General features: G+C 46.1%; 2 protein-coding genes across 11 annotated transcripts in view; one reads left to right on the forward strand and one right to left on the reverse strand.

The window, feature by feature from the left end:
• Positions 1–10,456, reverse strand: part of LOC135904741 (mucin-17-like) — an 84,903-nt gene extending 74,447 nt beyond the window's left edge. For 3 of the 5 annotated variants that reach the window (XM_065435694.1, XM_065435692.1, XM_065435693.1), the window contains exons 1-2: positions 9,844–10,456; positions 7,929–7,990 (exon numbers count right to left, since the gene is read on the reverse strand). In XM_065435694.1, coding sequence (XP_065291766.1) covers positions 7,929–7,990; positions 9,844–9,909 — 128 coding nt within the window. In that variant the 5' untranslated portion in view covers positions 9,910–10,456. The remainder of the gene's footprint in view (positions 1–7,928; positions 7,991–9,843) is intronic. The other 2 variants (XM_065435695.1, XM_065435696.1) reach the window with 1 other exon arrangement.
• Positions 10,457–10,622: 166 nt separating this feature from the next.
• The window catches only part of Snap25 (Synaptosomal-associated protein 25kDa), a 413,499-nt gene continuing 400,989 nt past the window's right edge, over positions 10,623–23,132 (forward strand). Inside the window, exon 1 of one of the 6 annotated variants that reach the window (XM_065435699.1) lies at positions 10,623–10,887. The gene's annotated coding sequence lies outside the window, so the exon portion shown is untranslated. The remainder of the gene's footprint in view (positions 10,888–23,132) is intronic. The other 5 variants (XM_065435700.1, XM_065435703.1, XM_065435697.1 and 2 more) reach the window with 5 other exon arrangements.

Here is a 23,132-nt window from a genome sequence, read left to right on the forward strand (position 1 = left end):
TCCACACTGCTTGCTCTCTTCCTGTCTCTCAACCTTACACCTAACATTTTCCGTTCCACCGTTCTTTGCACGGTTCTTAACTTGTTCTCAACTTCTTTCTGGGTGTAGCACACCAGCATAGCAGACTGCAATGACTGCTTATAATCTGTTTTCTGCTTTTTTTTCTACTGTACTACTCTCGTTAATCCAAATCGGAGACTGTTGGAAACTCATAACAACTTCCCCCTACTCACAGTATGAGCCCGTTAGTGAAAAATTAATCAGTTACTTTTCAGCTCTTGTCATTTTAGAATAGCCTATACATCGATTTTAATAACACCTAGAATGCCAGGAATAAAAAAAAAAGAAGATAAGTTTTTGAAAAATTACATTGCTAAACGCTTCAACCGACAACAAAGATGTTGCTGTTTTGTATTAGCCTTTGCTGTATATATCTAATCCATATATCATTCCGCTGTTTGATGTGCTTACATCAACAAAAGCCTGCCTCCTGCATGTTTGCCTCCTGCACCTAACCTATTCACCTAACCTATTAGCAGGCAGATAGGTTAACCAGGCTGAGCCTGGTCGACTACCCAGAACTCGGGAGGGGAGAAAGTGGAGCGAAAGATGAGAAGTTGCACGCTGAAGTCTGCACTGACTGAATCAACCCTTTCACAAGCGGTGGGAAGCATGCTTCCGTGTGTGTACCAAAGTTGCGGGAAAAAATTGGAGGACGCTTAAGCTTCGCCTTCAAGAGTGGAACGCGAGAGCGTTCCCGTCGACCCGCCAAGGGGTGTAAGACAGTGGTCTACGGCGCAGCGACTACGCGCCCCGTATCGGACGCGGTCAGCGTCGAGCAGCGCCGCGTTCGGCGCGGCAACGAAATGTGCGCCTGAGCAAGCGACGCACGCCTGAGCCTTAGAAACAGCTCGTTTCTAAAGCAACACCGCATTCACTAGAGACGCTTTTGTACTGCTTTGAAGCATCGAACTCGTGGCTGAGTGGTAGAGTCTCCGTCTCACACTCCGGAGACCCTGGTTCGATTCCCACCCAGCCCATGTTGCAAGTTGTTTTTTATTCATGAAGTGCCTGCTGGGATTTATCGCTCACGGCCAACGCCGACGACGCCGACGACACCGGCTTTTCTGCGACACGAGCTCCTTAACGCTGTCGCGTTAAAATAGTTCCCACCGCAGAAATGTGTCATCTCACTTTCAGAAACTTTGCAAAGTGAAATTTTAAAGAGGCACCAGTGCCCTTTGTTGCCCAAAATGTGGAGCTACGGCGTGTAATTTCTTTATGGAAGCACCACCGCTCGGGCACATCTTCTCTCTTCCTCTGCAAAACTCAGTTTCCAGTGCTTTGAGCTGGTCTCACCAACGTTGCACAATAGTTTTGCATTAGTTGCAGCTTCAGAAGGTGGTGCGACAGCTCTGGGACAATTTTATTAGCAACAAAGCCGCATCACCTGTTTAGGATTACTTGGGAGTATGCTTTGTTAAGAATATGTGCCAGAACTACAGCATCACCGAGCATAGAAGAAGATGTGGCACATTTACCAGGGCTCTGCTGCGCCATGATGCACAAACACTTGCTTTAGGCAGCAGCACAGAAATTGAAGAACAGTGCTTTAAGTACACTTTTCTTGCTTTTTGAGCCTATTTACCATGGAGAGGCATTTCGGGTGCTCTGTAGTTTATTTTAATAATACAAAAATAGTTAATTTTTTTCTTCTGCGCACTAAATGGGCAGCAGGGTGAGTACCTCCCACTGAAGTATTTCTGACAACATACTTGAAACAATCTGAAATTCTGACAGGGGAGCTTTGCAACCAAGTGATAGGGGAAGAAATGCGCAAGTGGCTGGCCGTGCAGAAGTTTGCCCTTGAAGAACTTTTGAAGTTCTGGAAACATTTTTTTACATTAAAAGAATGACATCTAGAAAGTACAAAGGTTGGCATACGTTTATTATAGATATATTAATTTGGAATTAAAACTGGTCTCAAGATGGCAGACCTGGTGTCATCAACATTATTGCGATATTGTGATGCAGAGAAAAATTTAGCATCATCACGTAGCAATAAGGCTCGGTACAATGATATCACTCATATGATAAAAAAAAAAGTGCTGTACATATTTCTTTGGGCAGTGCTTGTGTGTGGTAGATGCAATGATCACAGGAACTGAATGCACCAGCCTACCACGATGTCATGACATATCCATCTAGTGGGTACCGAAACTGAAACTGGTTTGAGGAAAGAAGTATTCCAGCAACCTAGTTAGGGCACACTTGATAGCAGTGTTTTTTTCTATGGTTCAGAAGGCTCAAACCTACGGTTGCTAGCCATCTCAAATTTAACAAGACAATCCCAACTTTTCAGTAAGTATCCCAAGTACCGACTGCGTCAGAACCGCTACATGTCCTGACTTTTGCTTTTTAATGAATAACAATCAATACGCTTGATTTCGTTTTCATAAAGCCTGACAGCTTGTTCACATATTATTCCCTTTGTGTTATATTGCATTGTCACAGACATAAAGGTGGTTTCATATTTGTTCTGGTTCTAGTGCTGTTGTAGGCATTCACAATGCATCTGTGTTGATCGCCATGTTGTCTAGGCTGCACCTTTTTTGTTGTAAATAACGCCCCTGTAGGACCAAAAAAATTTGTGCAACTTTGTTGCACGTACTAACTGGTAGCTGCTGGCACCGACAGGTTCGGTGGTCACCAGCCACCACCTCTCCTAGTTCCAACTTCATCCCCTTGAGATTTGGCAACGCTGCTTGAACCTTCATTTAACAGAAAGAAATGACACACCGAAAATTTCAAGTCAGTGATCTAAGCTGACAATGAAGCTGATTGGGAGGCAATCAATTCCCCAATGAGATTATGCAGCTCTCGATACTCTGCTGCAGCAGGTGACACCTGTTCGTCGCATTGCGCACATGCTCCGCTGTGTTTTTCCAGTGTCAGGTGTGACTGCCATTCCGATTATGGTAAACAATGGACTGATCTTATCATGCTCAAAGTGCACATAGACCTGCTCTGTAAGTACTATTACGATAGCAAGCATTACGAGACTTGTATTAGTTAAAGAGATTTTCTATGTGACTTATATTTATTGGTCTTATAGAAGTTTATATTTGCCTAGTACAATTTTGTTTATTAGGTTCTTGTCATTCCATTCGGAATGTAGATTTGGCACATATTAGTTAACAAGTAATTTGGTTTGTGCATGTACAATGCAATAGTATTTGCTGATACACTAATAGAAAACACATATTAGGTTCACTGTCAATGTGTTATGACTTTTACAGATAAAGCTTTATGGCCTCGTGAATAGTAGTAGCAGACTAGTAGGTTACAGTACATTTGCATTGGAATTGGTATCAGCATTTCAATTAAATTGAACATGGTTTTGACGAGCTTCGATATGTCAATAAGTTAAAAATTGAAGTCAATAGTCGAGTAATGTCGTGAAACAGCAGAATATTTATTAATAACAGCATAATTACAATTTGAGTCTTCAAATCAGAGATCTCTGAAATTCAGCGTGATCAACCAAGAGCAGCATTTAGACTTTTCGTAAAGTTATAAACCTGCAATTAATATTTGCACATTTGTCTTGAACCACTGGCGCTACTTGGTGACCCAAATTTTGCTTGCCTATATACAGCAGGCGAGATTGAAATCGTGAAATCGTGGTTGTAAGTGATTGAAGTGAATTGCCATTGCATGTTTGCCATTGTGTGTACATGAACATGAGAAAGCCACTTGACCTAGTAGAGAGCACAAGCATTAAGAAAACTGATTTGTACAATTGGCAATTTCAGCAGTGTGTTTGACTGGGCTATGGGCCATCAACAAGTAAATGAACTATTCATTCTGTTTATAAAAAGTTATTAGCCCACTAATAGGCTGTTAGTTGTTGATAACCTAACAGGCTACAAGTATTTCTAAAGGATCTTTTGCCAAGGTAGTCACAGTCACTTTTACACTGAAAACGTTGAACAGATTGATCAATTTATGGGCTTAAAGGGACACTAACGTGAGAAATAATTTCTTCTGCATCAGTAAATTACCGTTCTACAACACCAAAACACCACTTTTATAACGATAAGACGTTCGGTAAGCCAGAAAAAGTGCAAGAACGAAATACAGGTGGCGACGCCTACTTAAGTTCCTGCACCTGGGGGCTATGACGTCTTGGATTTTGATGGCATCTTCTAGGGCCTACTAACTATATATAGCGGTACAGAATGACTACATTGTGTTCTAAAGGAACCAAATATTAAACATGGCAAGTTTTGGGAACCTTTATTCAGCCAACACGGCCCAAATGCGAAAACATGCTTTGGAATCTCTGACGTCATGCTGACGTACTGGTGCTGGGGTTTCAGCGCGAAATTCAAATACTGATACTTGGACATTCATTTTCTCATCTAATTTTCAAACTATTTTTTTGAAATGACTGCCTGCAGGGTTCTCAAACAGTGCCTTCATTAGTCTAAACTGATTTATTGTTTCCCTTTAGTATCCCTTTAAATATCTCAAAGCAACATGAAAGCTACGAGAGATGCCATAGCAGAGGCTTCCGGATTAATTTGGCCACCTAGGTTTTTATAATGTGCGATACCCAAAGTTCAGAGGACGAGTGTCTTTGCATATCATCGAAATGTGGCTGCTGTGTCTGAGGATTCGAATCTGTGACTCCGTGCTCAGAGGCAGAGAGCCATTGGTACTGGGCAGCCGTGGAGCATAGCCTCGAGAGGGGTGCCTGGGGGCATCTACATTGAGTCTTGCTAGTGGGTTCGATTTATGAATTCATTTTACATCTTGTCCTCACCGACTCAGCACAGGGTTTAAGTATTTTTATTACTATGGGAAAAGTGACCATTCTCTAGGGGTTAATAATAATAATAATAATAATAACAATAAATGAGCCCAATAAAAACACTTTAACATGTAATGTAGCATTATAAGTTTCAGAAAAGTAATTGGTGCTTCCAAATACCTATATTCTAAAAAAACGCTTTTAATAAGTAATTAACAGAAATTGGCTAAGCCTAGATATTTGTGGTCACATGAAAATAAAGCTATTTAAGATCAATATATTGACAGAAGAAAAAGAGAAATTGTGAAAAGAAATTCTGAAGATAAATTTCCCAGAGAAATGTTTTAAGACCCCTTTTTGAAATGAATCAATACACAATTGCTGTTTTGGTACAAAACACAGAAAGGTCGGTATTTCCAGTGCCTGTGTCACGCGCTGAAGTTGTTCCTGTACTATGCTAGACAAAAGTTAATTTTTTGTTCAACTTCATGCTCCAGGTGGACAATATTGCAATATGTGTTAAAGTTCTAATACTGGTTTTCAAGTAACAAGGCATTTGTGACCTTCTCTACTAGGTCACACCAAGCTGCTGAACAAGCTGGATTCTGAACAACTGGCCGAAGCTGGCGATTCTCTGAAACTGCTTTGAACATTGTGAAAATGCTTAGTTCTGCATGTTCGACGTGTGGCCAACCTGCTGGAGTGCCATTGGGGAGAAATAAAACTTCAGGGATGAAACCCTAGGTAGATCCAGATAAGTCGCGAAGCTTCAGGCAAAAAGCGGTTCAGTACGAATTGTCACTGCAAGGGTAACATTACAATTGACATCAGCATGGGAGGTTATGGGAGCAGCGATTGAAGCGCAACTATGTCTGGAGAGAATAAACATTGCCAAAGAAAAAAGCTTTTTTTTAAAAATTCAAGTGAGACACAGTTAGATTCATTCAACGAATATAAAATTCCTGGTCAATTTTATATATTCGTGACGAGTTAAAAAAATACAAGTTTATTTCATTTTATTATTATTAATAAATATGTTTCTTTTCAGCGTCTATTGTTACAGGGGGCGTTGACTCCGCTACCACTCGCAATGCGCACCTCTTGAAATGTGCAGAAAGGTGTGCTCGTAAAGTGCACCTAAGTGCACCTGTTGAAATACGCCCCCCTCACACATTGTGCTTTTTTTGCTTGCCGAAGTTCGCCTGAATTTGGTGACGTGGGTAGCTTCATTGCTTCTTTACCTGTTCAGTCAAAAATAATGATAATGCCAGATAATTGTGTAGTTGTTTTCATGCAACTGCGCTGGCCGACGGGCTTGGCATCTGACGATAGGATCAGTACTCTACACCTAAAGCTGTCGTCAGCCTCCAAAGAAAGTATGTTCTGTGCAGGGGTGCGATTTCGACAACCGTACGGCTGACCTTTTCCTGCATCGCCTTCCACGCTGAAAGTTCGAAACGCCCATCAAGTCGAATGGCGTGGCATTTGAATACATCGTTCTAAAGGCAGGCCAACACAATTTCGCACCTTCGAAAACAGAATGACGTCACTTCTGTTTTTAACGCCTATGGCGTCACATTATTTTTTTCTTCCGCCGGAAGTGTTCCCACCACATACACATGGCACTAAGCTCCATGAACCGCCATGTTTTGAACGCATGGGTTCCTATGGGAGCTTCGCTACCCGGTATATTTACTATACCAAACCTATGCTTAGTGGCAGACAGCTGCCAGCATTCTCTTCTAATTATTATCCTTCAGCTCAGTGAGATGCACATCTGACAACGTAATGTTGTCCTCTGACTTAAATCCCAGTACTTTGATAACAAAGGTTCCATGTTGATGCACTGCAAATCATGAGTCGCATGAGCTTTTTTTCATGAGCGGCAGGAAGGAAAGTTTCGACACGATGCGCATGCTTCTACCAACCGTTGCATAAAAAATTAGTTTTGCTGCAGAAATAGAAGCAAAACACATATTTAAAGCCCTTTTTCCAGGCTACCTACTGGATAAGCGTTATGCATCTGAGCAACTATCTCAACCTGTTGAAATTAAGGAATGAAATCGCCGGTCACCGATGATCAAACTGAAGAGGTGTGGTATGAGTTGAGCCAGCTTATCACTGGCAGGAAGCATCGAAGGGTGATTATAAAGCTATCCAACTAGCAACTGTAGTTGCCATTAAGTCCACAAACGGCTACCATTACTGAGATCCCTTGTAACACTGGTGACGCCTCGGTAATCACCATGAGATGTGTCAACTGCGCTGCTGACTGCTACAACCCACCTCACAAACTACAATGGCTTTCATGTACCCCTAAAATTATGCAGGTTCCTAAGCATGTCTTGGCACACGTGAGGTGTGAGAAGCGTGAAAGATTACTGCCCACAGACCGAATGAAGTAGCACTGTAAACTTCACATGCCCCGATTTCATTCATCCTGCCATTTAGTGCAATCAGAGCCCTGCGTTTGCATGTATCACCACACGATAGCCCAACAAGGTCTGCGCATGGCACAGAATGCCAATCAGCCCACTCTCAAGACTTGCTTAATCTCTGTGTATGTGTCTATTACATTGTTTGGTTAACACCCCCATCCCGCCCGACTTCAACTCACAGTAAATAGACAGCTAATGTGAACTGGTGCACTTAATTATGGTATGTGCACAGCTTGACACTTTTTCTAACAGGTGTAAGTGAGACTTTGGGCAATGCAAGCAGAAGCTATGTGAGACTTTGGGCAATGCAAGCAGAAGCTCTGTGAGACTTTGGGCAATGCAAGCAGAAGCTATGTACTACCTTGGGTACTGGGGGCCTGCCCTTAGAATGCACATGTGTGATCTTCTCTAGGCAAATTTCCAAGTTTATTTTCGACTGGTTGGGATGCAACTGCTATAAAGTGTTGCAGGGGCCTTTTTAGACTAAATGCTTGCTAATTGCAGTAATTACAGTGAACCACATATTCCACACAGCTGCCTGCTACACAAGAGTGCATTGAGAGGTGCGCATCTCCAATGCTGGCTATAAGAGTGAAGATGTGGAATTAAGAGTGTAGTGCTGAGTCAGCTGAAGACCAGGCCCTGACACAAGCTACAAAGGACATAGCACTTACGACTGAGACTGCTCGTCAACTCTTGTGTGGTGCTCCAACGAGAAACTATGCTGAAACTGCTCCTGCAAGAGATAGGACGCAAATGCATCTGTCCACGTTTGCAAAGTGGCAGGTCAAATGACTTCTGTGATGAGTAGTACAGTTGAAACTCGACTTAATGAAGTGATGATCATGCTCAAATTATTTGGTTAAATCGGGAAGTTCGGAAAATCTACTATGGCAACTTTTGGTCCTTCAAAATCTAAAACTGTGACGTTGTGACACTAAAAGGTACCGCGGCATTGTATTTGGCGCTAACCCATGCCTGCGCATGTAAAAATCCGTTAGGGAGGCCAAGCTACCACTGCCCCTAGCACTATGTGGTGCATAAGAACGCTAATGACTGCCGAGTCTGTTGTACCGTGCATAGGCGCAGTGTGCAGCCTCGTCAAAATAAACCAGGGCCGTGACTGGGCTCCCTAAATGTTTTAACCATTAGAGTGCATGCTTGAAGAAAAACTCACCTGCATCAAAATTAGAAAGAAAACACAGCTTTATTTACGCATTTATTTCTGGAAAAGCTTTGTTAAGTTGGGTTTAATGCAAGCTAGTTTTGTTAATCGAGGTTGATGACAACATTGAAACCTACGGGTACTTACTGCGGAATGGTAATTTCTTTGTTAGTTCCGAGTTTTAACTGCACTTCGAAAGTATATTGCAAGCCAGACCTTTTAGCTCTTACAACGCATCTGGCATTGACGATCAAAACTTCGCACAGACTTGGCTCACAGATACTCTATCATCTTTTATTTCATACCTGATTATGTGCTATTATCCTAATCATATTTTTCAGTCACGTGTATGCTGTCTGTCAAGGGAACGCTCTCTAATTATGTGAAATTGATTATGTATGCATTACCTGCTCCTGTTGAATCATGAGAGTTGAGGGTGTCTCAAGCGGCAGTTTTTACCTCTTATTGGAGACAATCAAAAGGGAAAATATATATACCATGGTAGCCCAGCTCAGCTTTGCAAGACCTCAGTGCAGTAATATCTGTGTTGAACTCCACAGAATCAGGTCTTTTATGTTACACAATCTGTCACAAAGTGTGGAGTCTGTACAGGCCTTTTCCACAAACATTATTGCAAGACTTGCAGTGATAGACAGTCAAATGAATCCAACGAAAATCTTGCTTGAATTGTGTCTAACTTATGTTAAGTATTTCAAATACTGAACACAAGTCAAATAGCAACATGTAACAGCAAGCAATTTTTACCTTGGCCAGCAAGTTTTTCTTTTTTCTGGTCAAGACTTCTTACCTGCTGATACTGGTCTGGCTAAGACTCCACAGACAATACTTTGCTAATTTTTGCTAATGATTCACCTACTGGAATATCAATTGAGGGCTGTCTTTGCTCTGCACAGCTGTTGCAAAGCTGATTAAGTGATACAAAATGTTTGTAGCTTTTCGAAGCGCTAGCAAGACTGATCACATTGTGCGTAGAAATTTCACTATCATGGCATGTTAACGATTCATATATTAAGCAGTGAACTGCACGTTTCCCATGTGAATCCTGCCGACAGTTTTTCCAACTAGCGTTACGATTTCCCGAGACACTTTGAGTCGTCATCATCACACAGCGCCTATCACGTGAATTTTATGAGAAACTTTCAGGAGGAACACAAACCACATGTCAGTGTGCGCACAGATTTATCATTCAGCGGTAGCTCTTTCCGTGTTGACCTTGCGCCAGAACCGACCGGCGGCAGCATGGCAAATTTTAAGCGTTGCTGCACACCCTCGCAAGTGAGACGTGCAGGTCGCTGCGGCATTTGAAACAGATTACTATGCCGGTCTCTCAGCCCGGTGACGCGCGACTTACCCGGAGAGATCAGTGCGCAATGAGACCGATTTTGACACGTCGCTGTGCTCACCTGCTTGTTCTTGAAAGTCCCGATACCGCAAGCCGAGCATCCTTGGGCCCTACCCACGGCATCCATCACGCGAGGGCATCACTTCGCACGTGTGAAGGCACAGCACTTTCGCCGACGACGACTGTAGTGCACGGGCTCGCCACAGCGAACGCGATGCAACGACGTTGACTCTGTCGTCTCCTACTAGTTTAAAGTGAATCATTGCACGGGGGCCGACTCACAAGTGTCGGCGATGTCACCCGAAATCGTAGCCTACTGCCGATGGATACAACCACGTGTTTTCGACACACCACCACGACTGTTTCGTGCAAGCTCGTGCTTCTTGTTATGCGGCAGCTAGCACTGCTTCGACGGCACAGAAATTACGCAAAATGGAACGGCTCGACGCAACGGCAACGGACAGCGTTGTCACCCATCGCTCGCAAAGCTTTTCTCATGTTTCACGCTCGATACCATGTCATGTCCAAGACGTTTTAAGATCCGTACACGCTCAAAAATCACGCCAACGCCAGCGACATGCCGCCAGCACGCGCCAGGACTCAATACTCTAGAACCAGCTCTTTTCTACATAAACATTGCGCGTTGTCATTTCATTTCTTAGTTGAATATCACTAAAACTATTTGAAAGGTGTTTTATTGCGACTTCTACACTTTCATTTACTCTGCGAACTTACTTAAGAGCACGGTACTTTTGAGTAAGTTTAGACGGCTGCGTGTGAGGCTTTGTGTTACGTCACAGCCGCAGGAGGAAAACGCCACATCCGTTCGCCGGCTTCCGGTGTTTTGCGGGCGAACAGGCGAGATTTTTGATAGGCGCCCGTAAACGCCTGCGTGCGAGCTGCGTGCTTCGGGGCGTCGTAGAGTGCGCCGTGCTTGGCTGTGTGTGTGTGGTGTCGTCGGCCAAGCCTCCCAGCGACCGCACCGTTTCGTCGACGCCCGCCGAGGCTTCGAGAACAACACAAGCAGCTCCTTGCGGGTGTTGTGCGCGCGTTTCTTGTCGCGTGGACCGTGGGAGTGTCACCTTCGACGGTAATCATCCTCACGGTGAGTCGAGCGTGCGTGCAGTGTGTGTGATTCGCGCTCCGTGCTGGCCACCGGCGTCTGGCGGAGAAGCGCGCCCGCCGCATTGGCGTCAGCGCTTGAATCGCAACCGCCACTACTCCGCGGCTTCGCTCTCCCGTGCTGCCGTACGCGTTCTGTGCGCCTTCCCGAGCCGGTGGGTGTGATTGCGGCGAGCATTTTCGCCGATTAAGCCTAATTAAAGCCCGCAACCAGCGCGGATGTGACGTGAAAGTGATAGCCGGTGCTTCTGTTGCCGTCTCCGTACGCTCCCCTTTGCCGACGACGGCGCGGGGGGGTTCACTGCGGCCCTTTAAAAGGCGCTGTACACTATGACGCGTGGACGCGTTTTCGTGTGCCAAGTTAAAAACGATTGCGCCTCTGACGGTTTCCCACTTCCTCTCGCTTTTGCTCCCTGTCACGTTCTCCAGATCAATGAAAACCATTACGGCGCGAGACGCATTCGTTCTTCGAGGCGCGCGTGTGTCGTATCAGGAACGTACTGCTGCTCGATTACACCCCCCCCCCCTCCCCCCCACGTTCTCTTCGTGATTATCGTCTGTCGAGTTCTCGTGAACGTTCCCGAGCCAGCAGGTATGTTTTGCCCAGCGCAGATCAAATAAGGTTGCCGAACTTTGTGAGTATACGTCGGCATAGGCCGTACACCTAGCTCGCTGGCCAGGTTTCTCATCTAAAAGAATTACTGGTCAAGCTTTCGGTATCGTCTGGACATTCGATCATGTTTACTAGATTCTGAAAGACCGGTCACCGTTTCGTGAGCAGTGCGTGTATCCGTTTGATTACGTTGTCGGCCCTGTCATCGACCTATATCTACTTGTTATTCCGGTACTGCGCGCCGCTGAGTTTCTCTTGAGAGGCGACCAGAGATACATGCAGAAGGCCTCGAATAATTCGTTTCAGGCTAGCAACGGTGTCGAGACGATTCGCTCGCTCATCTGCACTTCACGGACGCCGCCCCCGAGCCGTTCACACCCGTGATTCACATTTCTTTCCGCGCGATTCGCCGCCGCAGGCGCGAAACGATCGAGTGCGGCTTCGTCGATCACATTCATATATATATGCGTCGAACTGAATGATGCGTTTCGACACATGCACGTGTAATGTCGATGGTTCCGACTCGGATGGGAATGTTTCGCATATTACTTCATGCATCTGCACAATCCGCCGTGGTTTTGGTGCTGTGGTGTTGGGCTGCTGAGCGCGAGGTCGCGGTATCGAATCCCGGCCACGGCGGCCGCATTTCGATGGGGGCGAGATGCGACAACACGCGTGTACTCAGATTTAGGTGCACGTTAACCCCAGGTGGTGGAAATTTCCAGAGTTCCCCCACTACGGCGCGCCTCATAATCAGAGTTGTTTTGGCACGTCAAACCTCATAATTTGATGCATCTGCATATACCCATAGGAAATTGTAGTGAGATATTCTGTTGTCAAGTTGAAGTAAAATAATATTCAGGCATCGACGATGAATTCGTGGGCTCTTGGCGAAGCGAATGAATGCTCGATTCAGTACTTTGCGCGCGCGCGGTCGAGGTCGTCTGCAAGAGGTAGACGCTGTCCACGAAGGAAGGTCTGGAGTTAATGGATAGGATGGCCTTCTCTGTAGCCTGGGCTGCGGTCGTGTGAAGCGTGCTGCGTGAGTCGCTGTGGTAGCCTCGAATACGAGGTCGTTTTGATGTTGCGGACCAAGCGCATTGTTATAAAGCGTTGGAATTCCTAGTTGTCGATCACTCCTCTCTCCCTGCACCGATATTTGATTGACACGCAATCTCATGTTTCACGAGCTTGGGGGCAATCAGTTCTACTGCAAACGGCTGTTGCGTTTTACGAATACCCCCCCCCCCCTCCCCCTTCCCTCCCTTTAATGCGCACATCTCAGGGCTGGGAGGGCGTGAAAAACATGCTAGGTCACTTTTTTCTGTTGTTCCAGCTCATTTGGCATCACAGGTGGACACCTTGTGTTGTAGGGCTGGCAGAACAGATTAAGATGAGCGTAAATCAGATGAACCGCTAATTCAGAGCAGATGAAGCGGGAATCGAACCGCTTCTCCGTCCTTTTCTGTCCCACGTTCGCACCTGTTCCGTCAGAAACTGTCCCACAGTCGGCAGGTCCAGCTAGCTCGTCTGCGTGCCCTTTCTCGTCTGCACCGCTTGTTGACAAGCGAATTTGACAGCGACAGACGTACGTACGCCGCGCTTGTGTCGGCCACTACGAATGGCGCGCGCAGGAATCGTACGTCTGCGCGGTGCTGTCAAGGTCCGTGCGTTGAGTCACAGCGGGGGAAGGCGTCACACGCCGCAACTATCGCCAGTCGTTCCATCTCTTCGACGCCTCGTTACGCCGGAAGGATGTTGTTCGAGGGGAAAACGCAAGCGCCGAGAATACGCACGCCTCTGCCGATTGCCTCGAGAGTTCCTTTGTTCGAGCCGCTTTCGGGGCGTGACGCGTTCGTATACGCGCCGGGTATTGTTGCCAAGGTCGTCGGCACACCTTTTCGTGTAAGAAATAGAAAAGAAATGAAAGAAGAAAAAAAAATTACTCCACCCCCCCCCCCCCCCCCCTCCGAGTTTTGTTGTGACCGGCTCCGGTAGAGCGTTCGTTCAAACCTTGCGTGAAGAGCTGGTCGTCTGCTCTGCTTGGCTCGTTTTGCTGTTGAACGCCGTAACGCCGGCAGAGCACCTGAATAGTTGGTGCACGCATTCAAGTAGGGTACAAAGGGGAACCAGTTGGTGAGCGGCCAGCATGAAGATGGAGAAGAAAAGAAAAAAAAAAAGAAAGGATCCGCGTTTCTTTGTCCCGTGCATAAAAATGGGCACTACTAAAGCAGCACTGAGTAACCTTTACAGACCGGTGAAGTATCCTTTTAAAAGCACATTTTTATTCATTTGACTAAAGGAGAGAGAACAGAAAATAAGCTGACCCAACTCTGCGGAGATTTGCCATCTACGGAATGCGAATCATGCTTAGTTTGGTGCAGAATTTGAATCATGAGTTTGGTGCTTAGTTTGGTGTGAGTCGCACAAGTGTTCTGCAGCGAACGGTTATGTTCTTGCGACGTGTGTATCCTATGGGTCTGTCTGAGAAGGGGAACCGAGGCGCCAGGTTTTTGTTAATCACAATGATAAAGCAGCCAACAGTTAATGAAGCAAAGGAAAGCGCGTAGGGTACGTTTATCGTATTTTTAATTGAAGTGTGGGAAGCTATGAATTAAAGGGAAACGAAACTGGGCGAGAGAAAACAACTTGCCGCCGGTTGCACTGTGTACGTGCACTTTTGGAAACAGCAGGCGCCCAGGGCGGATCGAGTGCACGGTCAGTGTAACTCGAGCAGAGTGGGACTGGCACGTGAGCGGACCCTCGTGGCCGGTATTTGCATGTGCGACCTCAAAATCTAGGGCAAGGGTGTCCGGTATTTGAAGCGAGGCAGTGTCTCGCGAGGCGCATTGATGTCATGGCTAATTACGCAGCTCTGCGTACTTCCTTTTGGGGGGGGGGGGGGGGGGGGGGGCACAAAGCTTTTAATTCAATTGTCATGCGCGATGACAATACAAACCGCGTTTTCGTCCTCTTTTCCGGCTGCGCCGCGAAAGAGGCCAGATACACGACAGAAACTGAGTTGACTCGGCCAAGAATGCTTCTCATTGAAGAAAGGCTGATTACGTGCGGAGAAAATGATTGGCAACCTTCTTTAAACTTCGCCCGACGCGCCTCTGTGGCGTCATTGATTTCAAAGTAGCTTCTAGAGTGAACTCGTCGCCGGCTTAGTTGGTACAGGTTCATCTTTGTACAAGTGGTCTAAAACAAGACATAAGGGTAAACGACTGGACCGGGTCGTCTACTCAACTCTTTAATGACGTAACATGTGAATACCCTAAAAAAATGTTCGTTTTCTATCTAAACGTGCAAAACACACGAAGAATAAGCATAATCAACTTCAAGAAAAAAGTATTTTGCAGTAACCTTTTGAGTAACAGGGAGCCAAACACCAGGCAGGAAACCGGAAGTGGGCTTCACCCCTATCCACTTATGGCTTCGTTTGGAATTTGTACGGACAGCTGTCGTCATGCGTGTTGCCACGTGTGCGTACACGTCATTTTCCTTACGTCACGTGTGCGATACCAATGCAGCCGGAGATCTTGCATCGGCCTGTCTCCTCTGACCGAGCTTTCAAAATAAAAGCGAGTCGCGTGCCCAACTTCCTCTTCCTCGCACTGTGTTCATAGGCTTAACCAACAGATTACATTTGCTGCCTTTCATTCAGTGTGGGTCGAAGACATTTAGCCAGGAACTTCATACACAACACCAAAACTCGGCAAAAAAAAAAAAAAAGATAGGGTATGTTACCTGTATCAACACTCGTCACTAAAGTCTCATTTGTGGAGGTGGGCAATTATTAAATTCTTCATATCGAATACGAGTAGTAAGTGTGGAATATCGAATCAAACAGACAAACGCAGACACATATTTACATCAGGGATATTACATTTTGGTATTGTTGCGCACCACGCCTCTACAGGCTAGTGAAAAAAATGAAGCGTTAACTATTAGAGACAAAGAATGAGCTTTAAACAGGAGGTAACTAATTGTCATTAAAATTGCCAAAAAGTACGCGAGAAGGACATCCTGCTGGCGACGCCGCCTGCAAGTTCGCTCACCGTGCAGCTCTCACCATGACGTCACGGATTTTTTTACGGCGCCATGCTCTGGCCTAGAATTTATTTGTCGGTGAAGATTGACTGCGTCGTATACTAAAAGAGAGAGAGAGAAAAAAAAGAAAACTGAACAGAGCAAGTTTCGAGAACTGAGCTAGAAGGGTTCGAAAATGCGAGAAATTACTTTCAAAATCTGTGACGTCACAGTGAGGCAGTTGTGCTGGAGTTCCGGCGCGAAATTAAACTATGCCTTCTGTTTGAATATCAAGCTCCAGCCGCTTGTGGAGAAATGGTTTTAAGCTCTAAACCGATTTAGTTTAGTTTAAACTGATTTGTCAGGCTAAACTCATTGGAACCACCATTTTTTTTTTATTTAGCGGTTCTGTTGGTGGGTCTGCGAGCTTCGATTTGAGCGTTAACAGTTGTCCGCAGCGCAGAGCTCGTTTCTTTCTGGTGATCGGCCGTGTGGATCCAGGACCTCGGAAGATGTAGGCAAACTATGAACTTTATACCGCGATTGAGTTGGATTGGGCTAGAATTTTTCGATCGCGATCAATTGGCTCCTTTGCGCAAGCTGCAGTAATGATCCAATTACGATAGGGCATCGAAAGTAAGATAGGGCATCGAAAGTGCCCCGCGGCCCGTTTGACCGGCATATCAGACGGAGAAGCAAAAGGAAAAAAAAAATGCATTCCTTTTTAATTATGCTGAAAGGCCGCACATTCCAAGCCCACGGGAAGATGGCTTACGTAACCATAAGCTAATTTGGCGGTATAAGCTTTTGCGCTGGCTCTATGCGGGATAAAAGAAAAGGGGGGAGGCGTTTTAAGGCTATTGCAAATCGCGAATACTTATCGCATGTCGCACGCAAGAATAATTGTCGGCTTTAGTGAAGTCGGCAACAAGTTTTCAGGCATAGACTGAGGGAAACGTCCCGTGAGTTGGTGTTCGACGTATGTCGTCGTCATGGTTGTCCGTATACAGTTGATGCTAGTTTCGGTGACTGTGTTGTGGTGGCGCCCTTCCAGGTGACGTAGCGATGACGTCATAGGTGTTACTTCTATAGTGTATCTACATGGGCGCAGGCGTTTCTCTAGAACAGGCGAGAGGGCCATTTCTTTCGGAGTGCGAACGCGTCGATCTGTCGAGCGGGCTGAGGAAAGTTGATGACGCAGTGAAGACGTCATCGCTGCACTTTACATTGAAGGGACGCTAAATGGCAACGATAAATCAATTTAGATAGGTTCAAAATGCTCTTTCGATTTTTTTTTTATGCCGACAAGAAAGAGGCTATTAGCCGAGAAATTTGAAGGTTAGCTACACTTCATTTTCTGGAATCGCGCGCCGAAACCGGAGAGTCGACATGTCCCAGTAATAACAAAGTATGTTTATAGCATGTTGGGTGTCCTTAGCGCATAATCAAACTTGCTATAACTTGAGTTTGTCGTTCTTTGTAGATATAGTTATGCTCGAGGAAGGCGCTGTCAACATCCAGAACATCACAGGGCAGGTGATACGGAAACTTCAATACGGCGTACGTACGTCTACGCCTGTATTTCGTTCTTGCGTCTTTTATGGCTTACGGAGCCTCCCCTCTCACGATAAGAGCCGCGGCTCTGCTATTTCTAAAGCGTAATTTACTAATTCGCCTTAACTTTACTGCCCTGTTTACTGGCTTGTTTGCGTAGACACAGAACTCCACGCGGCTGCTTAATTTAGCATATACGATCAAGCGGGAAGCGAAACACGCAGTAAAGGTTTCCCTTTATTAGTAAATAAATAAATAAATAAATAAATAAATAAATAAATAAATAAATAAATAAATAAGCAAAATCCCGTGAGTGATCCTCTGCAGTTCTTCTCGCTCGTATATACTTCGATGCGCAGTGCATGAGTTGCAAGTTCTCTGTAGCGCACGTTCTTTATGTGGCACGTGTGTGACTGCGGCATTTTGACTGCGGTATTTTGTGCACATTTGGCCCTATAGGTAGGAAGTACACTTCCGGGTGACTTCAAGCCGTCGAAAAAACACGTCCTCATGGTATACAGTGCAGAATGTGCTCGAGCATGAAAGGGCGCACACCTACATGATTAAAAAAAAGGAGAGGCGTCGTCGTATATTTATATTTTTTGTCTTGATTGCCGGCCTCTTAAACAGGTCGTTTGCTGCTGCTATACGGTTTTATCTAAAGTCGTCATCGGCTGCGCCGGAAGTATCGAAAAAGGTCCTCCGAACGGGCCGGGCTCTTTAAAAAAAGAAAACGTCGTTTCGTGACTTTAGTAGTGCGTCTTGCGCTGCCCTTATCACTCCCGCTCGAGTGACTGAAGCGGGTCGCTTTTTTTTTTATCTAGCCCGCGTCGATAACGCGTATTTGCGTCCTCGTAAAGACGAAATTGTTCTTAGTTTCTTAGATTACGTCACATTACGATCGGAATATTTCTGGCGGTTTTCCTTCTTCGTAATGCTATGTTCACACTACGGTCGTAACGCGCGTAACAGCTCTTTTGGCGTATCGAACGTAACGGCTGTAAAAAACGTTACGGCAGTTAAGCCGGCACCTTTGTTCACATTTACTGCTGCTTAAATTACGGCTTTTACAACAGGCCAATCAAATTTGGAGGCTGCAGAATCGACGTCACCAGCGGTCCAATACGGCTCCTGCCAACAATGAGAAGCGCTGGCCGAGATCGAAGAAATTCACGCTCAAAACAAACTTATAGTCATGTATTCAATCGCCCAAAGACGACGAAGGCGACGCAGAAGGGTTTGGGTGCGGCAAGTATTTCTCGACAGGGCCGTGGATGGCGATTTTCACAACCTTTTCGCCAAGCTCCGAGTTGGTGGACGCTGCGATGTTTCATAACATCATGCGCATGTCGCCCCAGCGATTCCGCTTCCTTAAAAAACTAACGAGACCACTCATCGAAGTTCGGAGCACGCATCTGCGGCCATCGATTTCCTCGGCGGATAAACCAGATGAACTGAAAACAGTCTCGCAAGGCGCACTGCAAAATTTTCGCGAACACAGCCAATCGTGCGCACGGAATGGCGGAATGGCACTTCCCGCGCCCGGAGCTGTCTGCAGACGGGAGGACGGAAGTGTCGTCACCGGTTGTTGAAAGCCGAAAGCTTATCGGTCATTGGCTGTGTCCAACGGTCGTAACATAACAGTCGTAAATGTTGCCGACCCTTACACTCTCACCCACGATTTTTGCGAGAATTGCAGCACGTTGGCACCTTTACGTTCGCAGTCTGAACTAGACGCATACGCTTGTTGCGCTTCCGCTTACGTATGTTACGAAATATCGGCGCCTTACGAACGCAGTCTGAACATAGCATAAGACGTAATAAAACAAAAGCGAAAAACAAGTAAACCGCCGGAATAAATGCCGCTTTTCTATTTCAACCGTATCTTCCATCGAAAATGTTGATAGCGAGCGGTTGAAAACTTTTTTTTTTTTGTATGGCGGTCTCCCATCTCTTGTTTCGACAGGAAGTTGTGTGTAGATCTAGCAGAGGTGCGTTTACGTGAAAATAAACACGTTTGTCGTTTTCTTTAATCGCTTAGGAGCCCTTGGACGCTTGCACAGAGGTACATTAAAGACCACCATACAATTAGTTTACGCTGTTAGGCTTCTCTCTAAAGCATCGTTTAATAATTTGGTAGAAGTGGATTATAATTGGAGAATGGGGTCACGTATAATTGATAGTGCAACATGGCCATTCCACCCCTCGCCCCCCCCCCCCCCCCCCCCCATGGTCGTTTAATTGTGACCAATGAAACGCCGTCGAAATTCGTAACTTCACGACGCGCCGTTCGGAAGGTTCGGGGCGTCGCCCTCACTCGTCTTCCGTGTAATGCATCCTGTCTGGCCGTACCCGAGTATCTTCTGAGTAACAGCGTCTGCATGACTGTTTGGTGCGGTTATTTTAAATGCTATCAGATTGTTCATCTTCTCCAGAACATTTTGAAGAATATCGATTGCTGGTGGCGTATTCTGTAAGAGTCCACCTAGTGGACTGGTCTATTTCCCCCGTTGCTGGTTGGATGCAGCTGCACGAGAGAGGGGGAGACGAGCGGCCCTAGCCAATCAGCAGCGTCCGAAATGGACAGTCCACTAGTAGGTGGACACTTACAGAATCCCCCCCCCCCCCCCCCCCTACCCGCCGTGGTTGCTCAATTGCTCAATGTCTATAGTGTTGGGCCGCTGAGCACGAGGTCGCGGGATTGAATTCCGGTAACGGCGGCCGCATTTCGATGGGGGCGAAATGCGAAAACACCCGTGTGCTTAGATTTAGGTGCACGTTAAAGAACCCCCAGGTGGTCAAAATTTCCGGAGTCCTCCACTACTGCGTGCCTCATAATCAGAAAGTGGCTTTAGCACGTAAAACCCCATAATTTAGTTTTAACTCCCCCCCCCTCTCCCTCGTCTCAGTATGACAATGGCCAGATGTACTATTGTACTGGCTCCGCAGTCGGTCCACATTTTCGGTTAGACGGATGTCTTCAAATTGAGTGAGGTCCGTCTCTAATGTCTTCGCATTGAAGTGATAACCACTGCACATTCCTCGGGAAATTACGTCAAATGAGTTACTCGAGATTACCGTGTGAAACGAGGACGTACAGTTGTGCTATAGAACAGAATCCCCAAAGTGGGTTTCACCACACAAGGGATCTTAGTGTGGTTAAGCCAGCTTCGACGAACGATCCGTGCAGCTGCACGCTTTTGCATGACATATATATTTAGGTGTGTTGTATGCAGCAGCTGCTGACCATCGCCTCGCAAGATAAATAAATAAATAAATAAATAAATAAATAAATAAATAAATAAATAAATAAATAAATAAAAAAAAGGCAGCCGTGATGCTTGCCTCGTTTTGCATGTGACATGGTGACATGTCGCATGCTGTCACATGTTTCCATGGCGACAGCACTAGTCAGGCACACTGGGAGACACCGAGTCAGTTTAGTGTGGTAAGTTATTCTTTCAAAGCCGATTTTATTATTCGTTTCACAAAAGAAAATTCATCATTATCGAAAAATATGAAAGTCAGTGCTAACTTTTTTTTTTTTTAATTGCTCGTCTCAGCCTCAGCGCCGGGTGCGTTACGGTGCCGTCACCGATTTCCGAGGTACTCGCATTTAGCATGTTTTGTCGCAGGAAAATTTCTCCAAACTTGCCCGTCTTTGGCCTTAGTTCTTCTAGAACGTAGTGTAGTCCCTTTTCGTCGATAAACAATTCATAACCGTAGAGCCGAGCGGACGCTTTCAAAATTCGTGACGCCACGGCCAGACTTTGTGCTTAAGGGTGGCGTCGTACCCGTGTTTCGTTACTGCGTCTTTCTGGGTCGCCAAGTGTTCTTCACCTGGCGCGATGCACCCGCCGTGGTTGCGCAGGGGCTATGGTGTTGGGCTGCTGATCACGAGGTCGCGGGATCGAATCCCGTCCACGGCGGCCGCATTTCGATGGGGGCGAAATGCGAAAACACCCGTGGTACTTAGATTTAGGTGCACGTTAAAGAACCCCAGGCGGTCAAAATTTCCGGAGTCCCCCACTATACGGCGTGCCTCATGATCGGAAAGTGGTTTTGGCTCGTTAAACCCCATAATTTAATTTCTTTAACCTGGCGCGATGCGTGAGTGTCCGTTTCGCTATTGCAGAAATTTTATCTTACTAATACTTCCTAGCTTAATCAAGCAAAAAAAAAAAATATTTTTTTAACGTGTCAAAACCACGGTATGATTATGAGGCGGCCTGTAACTGGGGACTCCTGAATAATTGGGGACCTCCTGAGGTTCTTGAACCTGCACCTATATCAAAGTTCCGTTTCGTCGTGCGGTCGGAATGCGGCCACCGCGGCAGGGAGTCGAGCGCCCGACCTCGTGCTTAAGCAGCGCGACGCCATATCCACTGCAGTGGTGTGCTTAATCAGGCGAGGCTGAGGCTGCAGCTGTAGTATATAAAACAACAAAATATTAAAAAGAAACACACTTTGCAAGGTATGAGTTTAAGACGTGCAATGTGAGGTTGTCAGACCTCTGGCGAGCAAACACCGTTAGTCTTGTAATTGTCTTGCACCGCGTTTTTCTCAAAACATCGTTTTTTTTTTTTAATTGAACAACTTCGCTAAGCTTAGCTGGGACGCACGGTATACTGGGCAGAGGCATACCCGTCTTTATAATTCCTCGCTGCGTGATTCGTTGATTCGGCGATATTTATTCGTTGCGTCAGCTGTGTCGAAACGCCTCACTAATCAGCGTTGCCTGGATTTGCTGCGCGCTTCTTTTTTTTTTTTATCGCGAGAAAGGTCGCTGGCGGCAAAATTTAATTATTGAGCAAATATGCCCGCAGCGGTCGTTCGTTTCGTAATGCTGCGCTGCTTCGTTCGCTCAGCACCTTTTTTTTTTTCTGATAGCGCCGAGGAGACGTCGAAAAACGCAGAGAGCCGTAAAATACACTGCCGGTGTTACGTAAGCGCGTCCACGTGACCGATAATTCCAACAGGAAAAAAGAATTAATTTTCCTATGAAAACGTTACTGCTTATGTACTGTGTACTTTTGTCTAACTTGTCTCTATCTCGACGCTCTTACTCGTAACGACGGGAATTGGGTCGCCCAAAAGTAAAAATTAAAAAGAACGGACTCTTCAGAGCTGGGGGCTTTGTTTTGCTAACAGTCCCTACACCGATGGCGTCGTTCCGCCCGCTTGGCGTCGTTACGCAACTGCGGGCCTCGAGCGCAGGCTATGTACGTGCGTTGGGAAGTGCGGCGGTGGGGGGGAAGTGCACCGAACTGTCTGTGGACTCGCGGACACGCCGCCGCAGGTAACTGTTTTTCCGATCGTTGGCACCACGGTGGTGCGTGCGGAGAAACAGTTTTTCCTTGCTTGCTCGTCGCGCATAGCCGGTTCTCGACGCTCGGCCGTGTATATATGGATGCTCGTATCGATGCGACGGCTCGGTCGATTCAGCGTCGCCGCCTCTGCCCTCTGGTGAGCGGGAAAAGAAGCTGAATTAATGAGTGAATGAATGAGTGAATGAATGAATGAGTGAATGAATGAGTGAATGAATGAGTGGATGAGTGAATGAATGAGTGGATGAATGAGTGGATGAATGAATGAATGAGTGAATGAATGAATGAATGAATGAATGAATGAACGAATGAACGAACGAACGAACGAATGAACGAACGAATGAACGAACGAATGAACGAATGAATGAACGAACGAATGACTGAACAAACGAATGACTGAACAAACGAATGACTGAACAAACGAATGAATGAATGAATGAATGAATGAATGAATGAATGAACGAACGAACGAACGAACGAACGAACGAACGAGCGAACGCTGTTAGCACTCGAAAGGGCCAATAGGGGAATGGTAATGCAGATAACTAGACAGGAGATATATGCCTTTTATATAAACCGTAACTTATCGTTGTGCACACGCTTTCGTGCCACGTCGTTATGGCATAGAAGGCACTGAAGCTTCCACGGTGAAGCCAGTGGAGCGCGAACGAGACACACAAAGCCGAAGGAAATGACGGTGCA

The sequence above is a fragment of the Dermacentor albipictus genome, chromosome 7, assembly GCF_038994185.2.
Source record: "Dermacentor albipictus isolate Rhodes 1998 colony chromosome 7, USDA_Dalb.pri_finalv2, whole genome shotgun sequence".
Lineage (NCBI taxonomy): Eukaryota > Metazoa > Arthropoda > Arachnida > Ixodida > Ixodidae > Dermacentor > Dermacentor albipictus.